The sequence below is a fragment of the Rattus rattus genome, chromosome 4 (assembly GCF_011064425.1).
Source record: "Rattus rattus isolate New Zealand chromosome 4, Rrattus_CSIRO_v1, whole genome shotgun sequence".
NCBI lineage: Eukaryota > Metazoa > Chordata > Mammalia > Rodentia > Muridae > Rattus > Rattus rattus.
Window position 1 is genome coordinate 23,208,078 of NC_046157.1, and position 19,250 is coordinate 23,227,327.

General features: G+C 48.8%; 1 protein-coding gene across 1 annotated transcript in view; it reads right to left on the bottom strand.

The window, feature by feature from the left end:
- Window positions 1-19,250, bottom strand: part of Nr1i2 (nuclear receptor subfamily 1 group I member 2) — a 39,869-nt gene that overhangs the window by 3,826 nt on the left and 16,793 nt on the right. Inside the window, exons 2-7 of the mRNA XM_032900193.1 lie at window positions 12,151-12,366; window positions 3,524-3,657; window positions 3,007-3,194; window positions 1,718-1,992; window positions 206-348; window positions 1-92 (exon numbers count right to left, since the gene is read on the bottom strand). The exon at window positions 1-92 is cut by the window's left edge and continues 25 nt beyond it. Of these exons, the coding sequence (XP_032756084.1) occupies window positions 1-92; window positions 206-348; window positions 1,718-1,992; window positions 3,007-3,194; window positions 3,524-3,657; window positions 12,151-12,338 (1,020 nt within the window). The 5' untranslated portion in view covers window positions 12,339-12,366. The remainder of the gene's footprint in view (window positions 93-205; window positions 349-1,717; window positions 1,993-3,006; window positions 3,195-3,523; window positions 3,658-12,150; window positions 12,367-19,250) is intronic.

Sequence of the window (19,250 nt, forward strand, 5' to 3'; positions counted from 1 at the left end):
CATCAGCACGTACTCCTCCTTATGCAGTTGTAGCTTCTTCAGCATGCAGTGGAATTTCATCAACGGATCCAGCAGGAGTTTCTGGAAGCCGCCTGTGGATGCACATAGAGTAGACAGCCAGTACCTCAGGAACCTGCCCCAAGAACCCAGGTGTCTCTCACGGAGCTCTTTCCCTCCCTCCCCCTGCCAGGCATCTCTTGGGCACCATTAGGGTCTTCGAAGCAGTAAGCCAGCCGACCGCACTCCCAGGTTCCTGTTTCCGTGTCGAACATCGTGTTGAACCTCAGGATGCACATCTCGAAAGTGGCCCCCTTCAGCAGGGAGATCTGGTCCTCGATAGGCAGCTCCCTGGCAGCAAGGACAGGAGGGGTTGGCAGCCCCTAAGCAGGCTGTCCAGGGGCTGGCACCAGTCCCTAGCTCATAATCCAAAAGTTGAAGGAAAGAGGGGTGGAGTAGCTTGCCTCCTCCTGAGGATGCAGTTCCTTCCAGGTCATCCCCAATCTCTCTCCCTCGTAATCCAGGCCATCAGGTTACTTCGCTCACCAAGATCTGCTCTCCTACTACCTCTGGAAGCTCTCCGAGCTTCCTTAGCTTTGTGTCCAGCCCCCTTACAGCCTAGCCCATCTCTTCTGACACCCTACACAGCCTCTAACTAACACTTGATGTCTCGGTTCTTCCTTGTTATTTTGCCCTCACCCCTCCCCCACCCCCCCTGGAGCTGAGGACTGAACCCAGGACCTTGTGCTTGCTAAGCAAGCGCTCTACCACTGAGCTAAATCCCCAACCCCTGGTTTTTCCTTGTTAGCCTCATAAGCTTTTGCCTCTGTTTGCCTACCTGGAATGATTGCCCCTTTAAGAAAACCCTGATGAGTTTTTGGGTCAAGTAGTGTCTTCCCAGAAGTGTGTCTACAGGGTGGAATCCTTCTATGCATGTCATACCCTGCACTGGAAATATCTGCTACCTGATTTAAATTTAACACATCCACGTTCCCAGTAATGTTTCTCTCCAGTGATGACAGCCTCGTGTTCCACTCCTATTATCTGCTCCCTGCCTGACAATGCGCTTCCTGCAAGTGTGATTCAATCCCACTGGACCAGGCTGGGCAGGGCAAGGTGGAAGACTGCAGTGCAGATTACCCCTAGCACTGCAGACTACATCTTGTGGAGGAGTGGTTCCCATCACTCCAGCTGGTTCTCTTGCTGACACCATGTGTCATGGTTGATGGCTCCATGGCCAGCTCTGGGGAGGTGTGGTCTGTTAGATTACAGGACTGTCCACCTTCCCCATGGCCTGCTTGATGGCAGACAATTAGAAATCCTACGTCTGTCTCTTCTTCTTCTAAGAACCTCCTTCTTTTCCTGCCAACTCAACTCCTACTTTGAGATTGTCCAGTCATGGTTTCTGTCCTTATGGGGGACAGGAAGGTCTGATGACCAGCATGTACTAATCTTCTTCAGATGTTCTATTATTTTACACATCAACCCTACAAAATGGACACCATTAGCTCCCATCCCAAAATGGGAAGGCAACGGAGCCACTGAACCATCCTGGGAGGGGGCTCGTTCTCCAGCAGCAGTGGTCCTCCGTTGACTGGGACAGCACAGTGCCTTTTGGCACCGGTTTCTCCCAAGTTCATGGGGGTTGGTGCAGGTTCTTTGCAGCTTTGACCATTTCCTCTTACTTTCTACATCTGCTCACTCAGCCTTCGGGACCTACCTGAAGTGGGATATGACTTTGGCGAAGTTGATGACGCCCTTGAACATGTAGGTTGACACATCGGCCAGGTGCGGCAGGAGGGGGATGATCTCTTTCCCGTCGCTCTTGGAGGGAGGTTGGTAGTTCCAGATGCTGCCGTCTTCTCCGCGCAGCTGCACAGAGATCTTCATTGGAACACTGTCTTTCATGATTTGACTCCATGTGGCAGGGTCTTCCAACAGTGAGGCCTGCAGAAGCTCTGGAAGCTCGCAGTCACCGTGAAACACCGCGGGCAGCTGGGATGAAGGGCAGAAGGCAAAGAGATGAGGGGGCACTGTGCTGTCATAGACAAGTCCCCACATAGGCTCCAGGTGACCGGCTGCAGTCACGGTCACGGGCGTGCGCACGCGAGTGCATCCATGCCTACACAGAGCCCGTGTTTCTTCTCTCAGGTTGTCTCCTGACACGTGTGTTCTATGAGTTAATATAGTCATACGCCTGCCTTGTCAGTGTGAAGGAAGGGGAAGGACAGCCTTTTTGCAAAGTGTACCCTCAGCATCCCTCTGTTTGGCAGCTATAAATGGAGATACACATACTGAGGCTAGACCATTCTTCTGTGCTAGTCCAGTCACCTGAGGCTAGACCATTCTTCTGTGCTAGTCCAGTCACCTGAGGCTAGACCATTCTTCTGTGCTAGTCCAGTCACCTGAGGCTAGACCATTCTTCTGTGCTAGTCCAGTCACCTGAGGCTAGACCATTCTTCTGTGCTAGTCCAGTCACCTGAGGCTAGACCATTCTTCTGTGCTACTCCAGTCACCTGAGGCTAGACCATTCTTCTGTGCTAGTCCAGTCACCTGAGGCTAGACCATTCTTCTGTGCTAGTCCAGTCACCTGAGGCTAGACCATTCTTCTGTGCTACTCCAGTCACCTGAGCTACTTGTCACCGTTCAGGGGGAGTGCAGGAGGGGGTTGGTGACACTGGGAGCAAAGACAGAGCTAGCCAACAGGAAGTCCGTACCCCTTCTCTTCCTGACTCTTCCTCATGTCTCAGGGAGGGCAACATGTCTGCCTCTGCTTAATTTTAACCCAGTTCCTACCCACTGAGGACAGAGAAGATTCTCCAACCTGAGTCGGCTGGGGAATCACCAAAAGGTTTCCCATCCCAGAGTTTGAGGTCGGGAGCAAGATACGTTTCTAGCAAGTTCTCAGGATATTCTGATGCCTCTGACCACAAGACACCCTGGGAAAGTGACCTGGGCTTTGAGGAGCTGGCGTAGCCATGGATGTGGTCACAGTTCTAAGCCCCCTACCCGGAAATCCTTGAAGTGGGAGAAAGTTGTGTCAAAGGTTTGCATCTGAGCGTCCATCAGCTCCTGGATCAGCGCCTGCTGTTCTTCTGTCAGCCCCTGCCCTCCAGGCGGTGGAGCCTCAATCTTTTCCCTCTTCTTCCTCTTGATCAAGGCCCGCCTCTGTTCCACAGCGGCATCAGACATGATCACTGTGTGTTAACAAAGAGGACTCGGTATATGTGCCCCGGCAGGGTCTTCTACCTCTCTCAACCCCCATACACTGCCAGGACAACAGTAATGACTGGGGACAAAAGGAATCACGCAGGGACAGCTGAGAGGAAATTGAGGACACAGCCCTGACCTGCATCTCCCACCACACTTCCTGTAACAGAGAACTGGTACCTTGAATCACCAAGTCCCACAGGCTCACAAATGCGCATGCGCTCAGGTGCTGTGGCGCAGACACACACTGGCGCCTCTGCTCTCTAGCAACTGCCCCATCCACCAAGCCTGAGCCGCCTGCTCCGCGGCCACTCACTCTCTTTCTTCATGCCGCTCTCCAGGCACTTGCGCAAACGGCAGGCCTGGCACTGCCGTCGTGTCTTCCGGGTGATCTCGCAGGTCCCCTTGCGGAAGGGGCACCTCAGCCGGACATTGCGTTTCATGGCCCTTCTGTGGGACAAGAAAGAGAATCAGGTAGTCTATGAGGGCCACTCAGCTCCGGGGCCAGACACTACAGGCCACATGACTGGTCTTCAGCCCCTGCCAGCAGCAGGTAGCGCACAGCAGGGATTTTATGGGGCAGGTGTAGATTGTTGCTCTACCCCAAGGTCAAGGACTCGAGAGAGGAGACTTTCTGAAGAAAATGAAGCTTGTGCTTTTCACCGGCACCTATAGCCCCCGAGTCTCTTCCGAGAACGAGTCAAATGCAGGCTCTAGGCCTTTTTCTTAAATACATCCCACCCTTCCTCGTAGCCTTGTTACTCGTGGTACCCATGGAGATGGTTTCTAACTGGGTTTCCCCTTGGAAGAGGAAGCTACAGAACATCCGTTCCCCCCACACATTGCTCCCACCCTCCACCGACCAGCAACTTCTTAACATATGAAACCCTTTCCCCTCTCGAGCTCCGACTGGTCTGGGGTGGGGAGGCTGGGAGTTCTATAGAGTAGAGTGCATGTATGTGGGGTGGGGGTCTTCTTTTGTCACCAGCCCGAAGGGTGCGGAAGGGCCACTGGCCTTGGTAGAGAGGCGCCTGCAGGCAGGCTGTAAGTGACGTCGGAAGTCTCAGACCACTTCTTTACAGCTCAGCCATCCTGAGTTTCCCACCAAAGACTGACGATCTATTGATGCCCCAACTTGGTTGTTCTTCATCTCCACATCTGGATGACCCAAGTGATGCCTTGGCTCTGGCCTCTCTCTGTTCTGCCAGTGTGGGAGCTGAGGGAAACTGACTTGGAAGGATAGAAACAGAGAGAGGGATGCTGGGAGCCCCGCACCTGAGGCTGAAGACACGGTGCCTGGCCGGCCTGAGCTCTGAAGCTTGTGGAGCTCAGACCATCCATCGGCCTGGGAGTATTGTCATGGGTGTCACACTCCCATCTCTGCAGACCTAGATAAGAAGCCTGATGCTACCCACAGTCCCCCCCCCCCAGGATGGCTAAAGGGGACCGGTGTACAGCAGAAGCACGCCGTGTATCAGATGCTGGCCTACATGTTTTGTATAGCTTTAGAGACTTGGTTTTCAAAACCAACCCCGAGATATATTCATCTGCCACCCCCTGGAGCAGTGAAGGAGACTGGTCATCGACAAAGGTCAGTGACAAACTTTGCTTGGTAAGTGACAAGTTTGCTTGACTAGGAGCCAAGTTCCCAAGCACAGATGCCGCACCTCCCTCTAGGTATGCCAGGATGGCACCCAAACAGGGAGGATTCTCACACCCCCAGGAGCAGTCCATGTAGAAGCCAGGTTTTCTGTCTTGAAGAACCAGAACCTGCCTTCGTGAGTGGGTTTGTGGTACGTGCTTAGCTCAGCTCAATTTAACCGCTGTTCTTTGCTACTGATTCAGAAGTAGGCTGAAGCCAGCTCTAACCTACATGATAGGGTGGTGTCTTCCAGACCAAATTTTTTTACCCCTGGGATAAGCATCCTTTTTACTGTGTGGGTTTCCTGGCCCTATGCTTTTCCAAGTGAAGCCAGACTACAACCAGAGCTCTTGGGTTGGCAAAACAGAAAAATGCAGGCTCCTCAGCTAAGGAGACTCAGATTTCTCATTTCAGTCGGTCTCACCATTCTCTTATGGTCCCACGAGTCGATCTAAGTGTTCTGTGACCTGTGACTGGATGTGGCTTGGCACTCCTGAGGTGTGTTACTCCACTGCAGCCCATGCAGTCAATGATCGTGTCTCCTGGATCGTTGTGCCTTTGGATCTATCCTGGTAGAGTTAGCCCTAGCGACCTGAGATTAATCCCCCAAGTAACCCCATGACTGCATTATCCCCAAAGTCAGGGATCTGGAGACACTGGCCTGATCATATCATAGGGTTTGCTGCATGGCCCCTTTGGAATCATCAAGGACCATAAGTTCTCCTGTGAGGGACAAACCCTGCTGAGCTCCTTTCCATATGATGACTAGCACCCCACATCTTTGGGATTGCAGGATGGGGCCTTGGCTTGAACATTCATTTCCATTCAGAAGACTAATCACTACCAAAAACTCGGGGGTGGGGGTGACTGCCAAGTTAGACTGGAACCTTCCACCCTCGGGGGGATAAGGGAGGCTCAAAAGACTCACGATGCTCACAAAATGAAAGACTCCAGACACCCCTCTTCCCAAAGTTATATAAACAATAAGCAATTTCTAGGGGAGAGGAGACTCGGGGTGGGGGGGGTTGGCTAACTGCAAACTGTGCAGGGAAACCTCACTGATGCTGCTCCTGTCAGACATCCACTGGGATACGGCGGGACCTTTCAGTGCTACCCCTGCCCAAGTCATCCACGATCCTGGAATTAACCCCTCAGCCAAGTGTCTCCAAGAAACTCAGCCATTCAGCAAGCTAGACCTCTGTGGAATCATTTCTTTGATCTGTCACCAACTGCCCAACCTGAGGTACATAGTTGTTCAGGTCTCCTCTGGAAGGGTTTGGTGACGCATGGGTACTTGAGCAAGGACCAACAGAACCAAAGTGTGTGTGGGAGGACCAATTTCATGGCCCCCAAAGAGAGGGATAAGAGATGCGGCTCAGGCTGAGCTATCTGGGAGTAGAGAATCCTTGGGGGAGGACCCCGGGTAGCTGTTTTCCTCTACATGACACAGAGTGACAAATCCCCTCGGTAAATGGGGACTGACGCTCAAGTATGGGGACACTCTGCAAACTGATGATGGGCCAGAGAGCCCCGTTGGAAAGGGAGGAAGTATATTGAGAAAGAAACACAGGTAACACCCTAACATCATCCACACCAGTGGATGAGAAATATGGACAGAGTGAGTGAGGGGTGGACGTTTGGCTTGTCATCTCTTACACCTGGAAAGACCTATGAGGAAGAAAAGAGGTCTTCCTGGGATCCCAAACTGGGAAGGCATGGAGAGAAATGGACTATAAGGGGTGAGGGGAGGTGGGGTAGGAATGATAGAAGACCTTGTTCAGTTCAGTCTTTAATACAGAGGAAGAGAGAAATCCCATGATTCAGCACTGAGAGTCCTTGATAATGGCCCACCTCAGGAAACCATGATAACCAGGAAACACAATGTCTTAGATCCGAGTGAACTGAGAAAGACAAAAACAAGGAATGAGAGAGCCTCTCGCACTCTGGCTTTTGAGGCTGTGGGACGTGTGAGTAGCTGGGACCAATCTGAGTAAGGTAGAAGTGGCGAGATTGAGCGTCATTTCTGGGAGGCAAAAGCTGCGTAACCGGAAGCCATATGAGGAATGTTGGTTCCTCAGGGAGTGGTTCATGTGTCCATCGCACGATTTTCTATCACTGGCAGAGTCCCCATGGATGTGGGGACTAGAAGGCAGAGGAACAATAGGGGCCGTTACTGAGAGAATTAAGCACGAGACAGGCAGGGGTTTTAGTTCCATTTTGTAGGCCAGGTAGGAGTGTACTGACATGAGAATTAAGAAGTTAAAAGGTTCCTTAATAAGGACCTCAGGGATATCATGGGGCTTTAGCTTTGCTGTGCCCTGTGGTTAGGATAGGATCTTTACGGGGTAGAGGAGGCTTTGGTGGATCTGAACAATTTAGACTGTTGTGTAAATGGGGTTCTTAAGGTGCTAAAGCATTAAAGGGAGATGAAATACGGGGAAAGTGAATGATTACAGGTGGCCCCACCGTAACCCCGGGTATGAACAAAGAAGATGCAGAATTGGACCTCTGTCAGATGCTCCTCTGATTGGGGTGCCAAATGCTGCCCACAATGAGGGCCATGCTTGGAAATCCCAAGCACCGAGTTGAATGGTGGACTCCTCGTTCCCTTACTCACGTGTAAAGCACTTGGGTTTTATTAGGATCCTCAACCAAGCGAATCCTATTTCATGACATATCCCAAAGGACTGGGAGAGTGGACAGCAGTGGACAGAGACAGGGACCGTGGGGTAGGTGAGAAGGACTAAGCTCGTCCCAGGACTGGGTCACTGTCCTCCCTCCGCAAAGTAGAGCTTACTGAATGCATTTCTCCCCTGGTTGGGCAGGAAGGGAGCCTGGGAAGCTGCCGACCTCAGGCTGCGGCTATGTAACAATATTGATTCCATCAGGGAACTGGAAGAGGTGGGCATTATTCCTGACTGATGCCTTTCCAGCAGTGCAGAGTGGACTGAGAGGAAGCAGATGACTGGAGGGGAATCTGGTTGGATTGGAGGGGAATGGGCCATGCTCTTCCCCTAGCATCCACTGCACCCAACACTGCTCTTCCTGACAAAACAACTAATACAAGTGATGGAGCCCCCCCAATGCTGTCCTGGACCTTGCTAACACTCTCTCCCCCATCCCTTAGCTGCTGAGTGCCAAGAGCGGTTTGCATTCTCCAGGACCATCAGAGAGGACTTATTACCTCCAGGATCACCTCCATAGTCTTGCTGTTTGCTGTGAAAGGGTGGCCCTCGCTTTGTTAATCCCATCCCTCTGTAAGACGAGGCTTCATTACACAGGTGATACGATGTTAGCCCCTGAGTAGCTTACACCAGTTAAAGGTTTAGAGAAGCGTCTGAAACACACGCCAGTACATTTAAAGAAATGCGGGTGGAAATCAGCTAGCACCAGGCAGGAAGTTCTTAGGAACACATGGCCGGGCGAGACGCCGACAGTAGACGATGGTATTGTTGAAAAGATTCTACAGCACCTGTGCCTGTGGGTGTACAATGGCTACCGGTGTTCTTGGAGCTCCTGGGGTCTTGGTGACGTTTGTACTCCATGTTATCCAGGTTGCCTATCCTTCGTGTAACTTGATAAGAGGGAGGTACTGTGCGGATTGGTTCAGAAAGAAGTTAAGAAAGATCGATACTTGTAGCTCACAATGCCTCAGGATCCCTTTGTGCTAGAAGTCACCAGCAACTTAGAGGGCTGGAAGGAAGGGCATGACAAAAGCCACCTGAACAAGCAGTTCTGGTGTGGTGCTAACCCACATCGGAGAGGGAGGTCACTAGAACAGCAGTGACAAGGCGTCTGTGAGACTTAAGAGCAGGACCGGTCACCAGCTGTGCTGCGGCGATGGTGACAGCATCTCGTATGACCAGGTTCTGGACCGAAGGCCATTTGGATGACACAGAATCAGATGCTGCAGAGGTGGCATGCTTGTTCACGGCTGCGTGGTGTGCCATCTCCTCTGCCACCCGGGCCGTGATGTCAGCACTGGGACCAGTGTTTTTCTGAGTTTTCAGAACCCCACCCCCAAGTAAACCAACATCTGGGCCAAAGGAAGTGGTGTAAAGGTCAACACCTACTCTCGTAGCGCCTGATACCCAGGCGGCCCGCACAAGTAGGGACGACAAACAGGAATGGATGGCTGCTGCCATAGAGACGAACACTGACACCAAGTGGCTGATGGGAGGAGGAGGAAGAGTAGCTGGTGAGCAACTCGAATGACCGTAGCTCATGAGACAAGGCCAGAACAGTCCGTGCTGGACGTGCAGAGGCCTGACCTGAAGGATGACTCGCTGGGGAAATGGAGGACTCGGAGTTGTTGGTCTGGCCACAGTGAGGACAAACAGATGTGGAAGGGGCTATGTAATAGCATTCGACAACAGACAGAGCCCCTCATAGTTTTCAGTGAGCACACACACCCCATTGAGTCTCCTCAGAAAGCAGATGGGCTTACCCAAATACGGGCCATCTGGCCTCAGGCCCCAGTAGAGGTCGTTCATTTGATTCCTACACCGTCTGGTCAGAGGGCAGCTAGCAAAGGTTAGGAAACAGATAAAAGTCACTGTATTCTCGTGAGGTGTCCTGATATTCTGCATAGTATCCAGACATGTAAGGCTTGTTCCCGATCGCGGCCTCAACAGATGGATGCTATTGGTGGTGCAAATATGTAGTTCAGCCTATTCGACCTATCTCATCTAGGATTCGCAGATAGAGTACAAGGCCTAGGCTTATGAAACATGCTCTCGTGTGTAGACATAGCCACAGGCCTCTTCCAAGCATTCCCATGCAAATAAACAATGAGTGAAGCTACTCTTCAGGGTCTCTTATAAATCCCAGTGTTCTGTGTTGGATTTCCCGAGGAACTGACAAGAATAGTTATTTCAGAATTAATGATGCAAAAACTGGGGTGAAGGCAACCAGATTCAATTCACTGGAATTCCATAACCCTACACGCACTGAGTTGATTTAAAGAATAAGTTATTACAGCAGAAATTAAAGACTATAAACAAAAGGTACTGTGTGTGTGTGTGTGTGTGTGTGTGTGTGTGTGTGTGTGTGTGTTGTATAAAAAGGTACTCTCAGGGTCATACAATCATTGAAAGAAAATCTCAGTGCCAGAGGTGGGTTACCTCCTCACATTTTTCTGACTAGGTAGGCCCTACATACTGTAGACTATTGCACTCTTGCATGGTGGAATTAGATGGTCAATTTCTACTGGAATACACTTCATGCTTTAATTGTAAATGTGGAGAAACCAAGCTGGCGCTGAGCTGGAAGCTTGTTCTGGACGACTGGCTTGCATGATATTGGAAAGTGCTGTGCAAGCTACTGGAAGAGAATTGTTGCTGACAGTCCTACCCCCTTAAGTCACTGTGTGCTCTGCTACAAGCATGGCGGGCAAGATAGGCCTGCCGGTGCAGTAGTGGCCCAATGTCATGGATGCAACCAGTATCTTTCTATTGGCTTTATGGCCAGATCCATAGGAGGGAATACTTCTTTAGTACTTAAGCCAGGGCAAAATCTTACAACTAGAGAGAGTATAGGTCTCACTTGAAGGTGACTGCTATGGCTTTGTTAAACATGTATGTGCCTAGCAATTTTATTCGAGTAATGGCGGTTTTCTTTGTTTTTGTTTTGTGTCTTTTGACTCATCGATTTAAGACAAACTAGAATTATCTGGGAAGAGACACCTGAGTTGAGAAAACGGAGATTGGCCGGTGCCTGAGTCTGTGGAGCATTTTCTTGATCAATGACTGAGAGGGAAGGGTCCAGCCCATGGTGGTTTGTGCCCTTCTAACCTGTGTAGGTTGTAGAAGAAAGGTAAGCTAGGAGGAAGAAGGCAGACTGTGTATTCCTCCATGCATTCTGATTCGGTTCTTACTTTATACCTTTATATCGCTGCCCTGAGTTTCTGTCCTGACTTATCTTCATAATGAACTGACTTAGACATGTGGGCCAAATGAATCTTCCCCTTTTCAAGTCGCCTTTGGTCACAGTGTTCTATCCCAGCAGTAGAAAACTTCTGCTAAATTCCCTAAATGTCCCTACAGATCACCGCTTGCTGTCAGCCTTAGTTGTTGAAACTTTTTGCAGTGAGTGGTGGTTACTTTAGAGATTCATAACCAGTCAAATTAGCATCAGTGTCATTGCCATTGCCTGGTGGCCCAGTGCTTCTAGGCCAATGAAAGGAAATAATCAGACATGCATATTATCCATTCCACGACTCAGGGAACTTTTCAGAGGACTGGGAAAGAATGTAGGAGCTGAAGGAGGAAGTCCTTTGGATTGTAACAGTTCCCTGCCCGGATATAGGAGGCAGATTCACAACACTTGGGAAGGTCATTAAGTTAGAAGTTGCAAACTCAAAAGGGACTTTCAAAGGTTATATAAAGTGTAAGCAGAGGGGACTCTGTTCTGGAGTTGCCTGCAAGTCGTGAAGAGAAATATCAATAATGTATCTTCAACTAGGGTCTGAATGGAGACACCTCAGGACTTAAGAATGATATAAATCTACTGGTTCGCCGAGCTAGACTTGGGTAGAATAATTTCTTGGTGTATTGCTGATAGCCTAGTCATAGCGAATAGATGTTTGTTGATGTCCTCCCAAGAGAAGTTACCCAAAATCTGCTGTCTTGGAAATATAGGACTGTCTGAAGTATGGCCTTGAGCTGAGAACTGTAGACCTTCTCTGTTTCTGAAGGTCCCGCCTTGGATCTGAGTCCCAATGCTGAAAGTGGCTTTGCTGAATTGTCGCTGGTCTTTCTAGTCTTCATCTGGATGTTGGTGAACCTTTTCTCCAGACCTAACATGCTGTGAAGTAGGACATTTTTTTCCCTCTTTTGAATCAGTTTGGTTTAGTTTGTTAAATTTTTTGATTTTTTTTAAAACTCTGTTTCTAGATGGAACTATCTTAGTTTTGATTTACTTTATGCCATCCCTTTCTTAACAAGTGTACTGTAAGAGTGATTTGAATACTTGCCTTTTACATTTTTTATTTTACTTATTTATTTTTACTTTTTTACTGACCTTTTATTTTACTCAAGAACACATAGAGGAACAAAGTGTTAACTTAATGGAAATGATCCTTTCCTGGATAGAAGATGAAAGAATCCTTGAAGATGAGGATTCTTCTGAAGTATACGTGGCTCTCTTGGAGTACTTAGGAGGGTAGGCTTGGGTTCACCACATGGCCCCAGATCAAGCTGAGACCTACAGACATTGTCCAGCAAGTTCACGGAAAAACCCAAGTTAGATGTGACCTAGTGTGTCGATACGGCAAGTGCATGAGGGTTGATAGGTGATCATACCTGAAAAATCCCTTACATCCTTCACACGTCATGACATTGAAGTGATAGCCATTGGCCTTGTCCCCACATACACGGCAGATTTGAAGACCTCCATCTTCCTCATCTACGTTGATAGGCTCTTCCAAGACAGAATCTGCTTCTTCACGTTGTACAAGGCCAACACGGTTCCACCTCTCCTCAGGTCTCATCTCCAGGTTTACATCTGTGCGTCCTGGACTAGAAGGGAAAAACACAGAATGAAAGGTTTGTTCAGGGAGATGCTGGGAACCCTCCTCCTTTTGAGTAAGACTCGCGTGTGGGATCGATGCTAGACCTGCCATCCCACGGGGAAAGTGTGAGTGTTGGAATTGGTGTTAAGAAAAATGTGACTGTGACATTTTTAAGCACAGTAGGGACCCTAGACAGAACACTTATGCCAGAATATGGGCAAGAGCTTATTACAGGAGGAAGAAATGAGAAGACGCTGTCGGGATTGGACCATGGAGGCACTGAGTAGACTGAAGGGGTCACACTTGATCAATGGCTAGCAAACTCATGGGAATGATTGGCATTCAGTATCATTTCTGGGGCTGGGGAGATCTTGGGAAGATGACAGCCTTTGGGTGCATTGTAGCTCAGAATTCCACACAGAGAGAAAAAGGCTATGCCAAAATAAGGTTTTCAATTGAATACCAGACCCTGAGGGTAAAGCAGAGTCGCACTGCAGGAATCATCTCTGACCTCCCCTACACTTGTCTGTGGGAGTCCTCTTTTCACGGTCAGAAAAACAGACAGGTACCAGGACCCCAGAGAAGCCAGTACCCCTAAATCTAAAATCCGGACCAGTCTGAAAAGATATAAGGGAAGGCAGGGGCATGGGAACAACTCCCCACATCAGAGTTTCAGAGCCATCTCTTCCCTGAGTGCAGTCGCTTTGAACCTCATCTAGAAAGGAAAGAGGAGGAGGAGGAGGAGGAAGTAGAGGAGGAAGAGGAGGAAGAAGAGGAAGAAGAGGAGGAGGAAGAAGAAGAAGAAGAGGAGGATGAAGAGGAGGAAGAGGAAGAAGAAGAGGAGGAAGAGGAGGATGAGGAGGAGGAGGGAGGAGGAGGAGGAAGAGGAAAGAAGGAGGAGGAAAAAAGGAGGAGGAAGAGGGAGAGGAGGAGGAGGAAGAGGAGGGGGAGGGGGAAGGGGGAGGAGACCCAGAAGTCTGGGGAGGAAGTTTGGGTAAAAGAGCAGACAGAACCTCCTTCCCTGCCACATGATCCCCATGCAATCTAGAAGAGGCTTATCTTAGAGGTTAAGTCCACTGTCAAGGGAGGTCAGCACAGGGGCTCAGGGCAAGAACTGAAGCAAGAGAGCTGCTTACTGTCTCCCAGGTTCACGGTCAGCTGTCTTTTTTTATAAAGCCCAGGCCCTGTCCTGCCTAGAGACGGCATGCCCACAGAGGGCTGGGCTCTCCTATAGCAATTAGCAATAAGGAAAATGCCTTACAGGTTAATCTGAGGGAAGCAATTCTTCTGGTGAGGTTCCTGAAGGGTTAATCACTTGACTGCCTCAGGTTGGCTGTGAAAATCAAGTCTGGAAAGCTGACTTGACAATTAGCACCTGTGGGCTGTTAGGCTCCTGGCCGCCTCTGATAAGATCAGCATTTGTACCACAGTTGGCTTTTACCCATTGGAGAGACTGGAGGCGGCAGGAGAGTTGAACCACGGGAATCTCCCATCCCCAAAGCTCCTTTTCCACCTCTTCTATGTCCAAGTTGCCTCCATCCATCCTGATCTGACAGTCCCCTCTTCCCAAGTAACTCTAGGTTGGTGTCAGGTTGACAGTGGAGGCTAACTGTGTCACTACTCAAAGGCCAGCTAACCTTGAGGAGGTAATGTCACCTATCCCCCAATTCAGCTGAGTCAGCTGTGAAAAGTTTCCCAGGTCAACAGGATTTCCATTCCCAAAAGCTCTTCCCCCAGGGGTTCAGACCCTCCCAGCCCATCTGTCACCCTCTGGATGATAAGCCAGGGAGAAGGTGCTCCTCCCTTCCCTCTTCCTCATGGAAGCCAGGGCTCCGAGGGCAGAAAAGAAACATTTCAGAAGAGGAGAGAATATTTGCAGACTGTTTATCTGACAACAGATTGACATCCAGTCTAAGGAACTCAACACAAAACAGAGGAAAGGTTCTACATCAGACAAAATGAGGCCGTGAGCTAGGTGTAACAGGCACATTATGCCTGGCATCCACCCAAGTTTACAAAAAGATCCTTTTCAAAAGGGGAGGGGAAGACTGTATAAATTTTCTGAATAGACTTATAATCCCCCAGCACCACAGGACCTGAATGGAATTCCCTCCCACTTCTAGCAGTCACATCTAGGGGTCTCCTTCTCCCCAGCAACCCTGAGCAGCTCAGGAGAGGTGTGGCGCTCATTTCCCTGAACCACAGACCTCACTGGAGCTAGTTGGTCAGATTAGTGCCCCCCCCAACCCAACCACCATCATCCTTCCTCTGACATCCTCTAACCCTGGCCTCTCAGAACAGAAGTGCATTTCCTACTACCTCAGGATCTCAGGACCTCGGTAGAGCCTGGTTTGCAACTAAAAGGCCTTTTCTCCTTCCTGCTAGCATCCTAACTCCCAGCCCTCCAGGGTGGAGATTGTTTTCAGCATCCTCGTTGTCTCCCTCATTCCATCACTCTAACCTCTAGCCCTTCAGGATCCACACGTAATTCACCGTCCTGCATCTTGAGACCTGTATAAAACCTCTACTACTGAGATTAGTGCCACACCTCCCTCCCTCCCTCCAGCAGCCTAACCACAAATACCTCAGAAACCAAATGGAACCTGTTCTCAGAGCATCAGAACCCGAGTGGGCTCACTCCCCAGGTTTCAGTCACACACTTTCAGTATCCTAGCTCCCAGTGCCCCAGGACCCAGTTGGCAGTCACTCCCTAGGTCTGAGACTACATTTTCTAGTCTCTGGCATTCCAGTCCTCAGCATCTCAGGACCCAAGCAGAGCTCACTCCCCGTGCGAGAGGCCTCTGGTGTCTGATACCCACAGCATCTCAGCATCTGGACAGAGCTAACAGCCCAGGTTAGGAACCACACCTGTGCCTCCCTCCCACCCCTCTAACTTCCCTTTTCCTGTGCCGAGCACTTTCTACTCCCTACGTCAGAGATCATACACATCTCATCTCTCTTTGCCCCCCTCATCTCTGCCCTCCTAGGTGGTGTGGCAAATCTGCCTACTCCTCCTATTAGAGGCTCTGCCTGTGTCCCAGCTCCCAGCAATTAGGTACCTGCTTAAAGCACTGGTTCACATCTCAGGTCAGAGGCTACAACCTTTACAACTCTGGCAACCCATACCCGTCTCTGCCCAACTCACACGGAGTACCCACTTGTGAGGTCAGAGGCCACACCTTCTCCTATCCAATCCGGGGACCCCTCTCCTATAGAGTCAGTACCAAACACCCTCAAGACTGAACTTCGAATAACCCAGCTGAGCCTAACCAGTCCAGGGTTAGCATCAGGCAAAGACTCAAATAAACATGAAACATAGGTGATGGGAGCCACACACCAAAAGTCACAAGGTGAACCCACATATGTGTGGCCCAGGAGTGACACTATTAGGAGGTGTGGCCTTGTTGGAGGAAGTGTGTCAGTGTAGGGATGCATAATGGGACTCTCTTCCTAACTATGTGAGAGCCAGTCTTCTCCTGGAGGCCTTCAGTTGAAGATGTAGAACTCTCAGCTCCTCCTGCACCATGCCTGCCTGGATGCTGCCATGCTCCCGCCTTGATGATAATGGAGTGAACCTCTGAACCAGTAAGCCAGCCTCAGTTAAATGTTGTCCTTATAAGACTTGTCTTAGTCATGGTGTCGTTCACAGCAATGGAAACCCTAACTAAGACAGTGAAGGTTGCACAACTCCCACCGTAAAGCCACAGGCGGCATAGAAACCCGAGACACTATGTCTCCTCCAAAGAAAAGGTAAGGAACTTGAAGACCGATTTAGAGGGGATTCCAGACAAGGAACTTAAAGGAAGAGTCATAAATATTCTTGAAAGAATTCACAGGCATCAGAATGAATTAAAGAGGACAGAAGTAAATTCCTAAAAATGAATTCCAGAGACCCCAAATGGACAGATGAATGAATGAAGAGGCAACCCGGGATATGAAGAGAGAATTCAGTAAGAGGAAACAGTGAAGAGGACCAGAGATAAATGAAGCTGAGGGTGGAAAACTAAATGAGCCAAACAAAAGGCTTAATGGAAAGTCTCGGCCAGAGACTAGATCATGTTGATGTCAGAATGCCAGGGATTAATGACAAGGCACAGGGATTGGACCAACGATAGTGAAGAACTTAAGAAAGCAAACTGCATTACTGGAACAGAGATCTTCAAGACACCATGAAAAGACCAAACCTTTGACTTACAGGCATAGGAGAGTAACGCCATGCCAAAGGCAGAGAAAATATTTTCAATAAAACCATAGAAGAAATGTAACCAAATCTATGAGAAGAGTTGCCTGTCTAGGTATGAGGCCCATGGAACAGAAAATGGACCCGAGAAGAAACATCTCACATCATATTGCAGTTAAAACGTTAAATAGCACAAAACAAAGACAGCCGTGAGAGAAGGGTCAATAGCATTTTCTTTCTTTCTTTGTATTAAGAAACCTTTTTATACATAGAACAAAGTTATCATTTTAAATCTGGATACATTTTATAAAGCCAAGAGATAACGTAGTAAGCCAGCAACAGCCTTAGAAGGCAGCACCCTGTTCTAATCATGTGCAATAAAATTCTTTGTTCAAAAATGACTAACAACTACTACAGACATTTCAGGAATCCTTGGGGAAGTCCTATAGACTTACTGTTGAAACTCAGGGACTTTTACAATCACAAAGTGCTATGGTGACCTGCAAGTGTCACTTCTAGTAGGAAAGTGTTGATATTACTTGCTTCTTTAAGGTATTGTGTCGTTTTATCTGAGATTGAATCACATCATCATGCATCATTAAGACAGAGGAGTGAAAAAACTCAACATAGATCCCAGAAGTCCCCTAGTGAGTAAGACTCACTAGGCTCCACAGTTCCTGAGAGAAACTAAACAGTAAATCAGCTGAGAGTCTCCTCAGACAAGCCCAGACTGAAGGGACCGGTATCAGTTCGAGACCCCAACACCAAGCTCTCAGCACAAGGAGATTTATTTGCTCCAGAAGGACAAAGGGCAGGGAGTAAGTGACAAAGACAGGAGATGGAGGACAAGGGAGAAGAGGGAGGGAACAAGGGATGTGGGGAAGGGATATTTGTCCTGGGGAAGTTGAGGCGGGGGGGGGGGTTGGACATAAAGGACTACCTCTGGACAGAGAAGAGACAGGTATGACTATAGGCAAAACACAGTTTATAAAGTTACACGGGACAACACTGTATTAGGATGAGGTATCTAATTTTGATTGGTCATGTTAATTAGGTGAGTCAAAGGAGGCTTTTGATTGCTGGGCTTCAGTACTGTGATAGCTGGATCTTGGTAGTCAGCCTCAGGAGGAGGAAGAGGCCAAATAAGGAAGCAGACCTTTGAGGCTAGCTCAAGGAATGTAAGCTAATGATTTTTCGCAGGGCGGAAGGCATAGTGGATGGGCACGGCATGCCAGAGCGGTGTTTGCCATGCTCAGACAGCTGGAGTCCCTTCCCAGACATCTTGAAAAAACAGAGACACCCCAAGCTGCCTGGAAAAAAGCAGATAAAGACCTAAGAAGAAATGTTGTATAAATACTCCAGCTACTCCTGAAATAAGAATTATGGGGCATATACTGTGAAGCTGCTCATTTGCATGGGTCATATAATCTCTCTCTCTCTCTCTCTCTCTCTCTCTCTCTCTCTCTCTTCTCTCTATACATATACAGACAGAGAATACATCAAAGCAATAATGAAGTCTATGTAGGTACCAACCACTTCATACAGGGAAATAAAACACTGGGCACTCATCCCACTGGGAATACCACATATATGCGCGCACGCGCACACACACACACACACACACACACACACACACACACACATGCACACATGCATACCACACATATGCACACAAGCACACAAACAACATACACACGCATGCACACTACACATGTGCACACACACAAACAACATACACACACATGCACACCACACATATGCACACACACATGCTCCATTACACAGAGGTACTTGGGGATAAGGGTTGTTTGTGGGCGTGGGTGGGTACGAGCATTCTCACACCACCTCGAACACAGACCTCTTCACCATTTTTCACAGCTGACTTTTCAATGGAAGTTTTAGAAGCCAGATGTCCAGAGTAATGCATTTCGGGTTCTGAAAGGACACAGATGTAAGCCCAGACTAGTGAATGTGTGCAGCGAAGTTCTCAGTCATGACTGAAGGATAGAGAAAAAATTCTCATGATAAAAGGAGGCTAAAAGAACTTATGACCATGAAACCGTCCCTATAGAAGACGCTGGAAGAAATGCTTCAGTTTGCGCATGAAGGGGGGAAAATTTCAACAACATCCAAAAGACCTAATGGGAAAAAACAGTGCTGGGACAGTTTAAGCAAAAGAGACTAAAAAAACACTGCAAAATCAACAAGATGATAAGAATCATCACACTTTTCAGTGACCTTCTCAATTGATGGTCTCAATTTCTTAATCAAAGACACTGACTAGTTTATGAATTAGAAGACAACCCAATATTTTGCTGTCTATAAGAACTATAACCCCAACATGGACACTGCCTTAAGTTAAAGGGTATAAGAAGATGTTTCAAGCAAATGGAGTCCGGAAAGAAGCAAGCCTCACTGTTCTAACGAAATAAACCTTAAACCAAAACTGATCAGAACAGGTAAAGCGAGCGGGTGGTGGGGGTGCACAGCTTTAATCCCATTGCTTGGGAGGGGGAGGCAGGTAGATCTTTGAGTCTCAGGCCAGCCTGGTCTACAGAGTGAGTTGTAGAACAGCCAGGCAGGGCTACATAGAAAAATCCCCGTCTCAAAAAAAAAAGACAGAAGAAAAAGTAGTGGAAGAAAAGGAAGAACAGGGAGAAAGAGAAGAGGAAGAGGGAGAGGAGGAGGGAGAAGAGGGGGAGGAGAAGGAG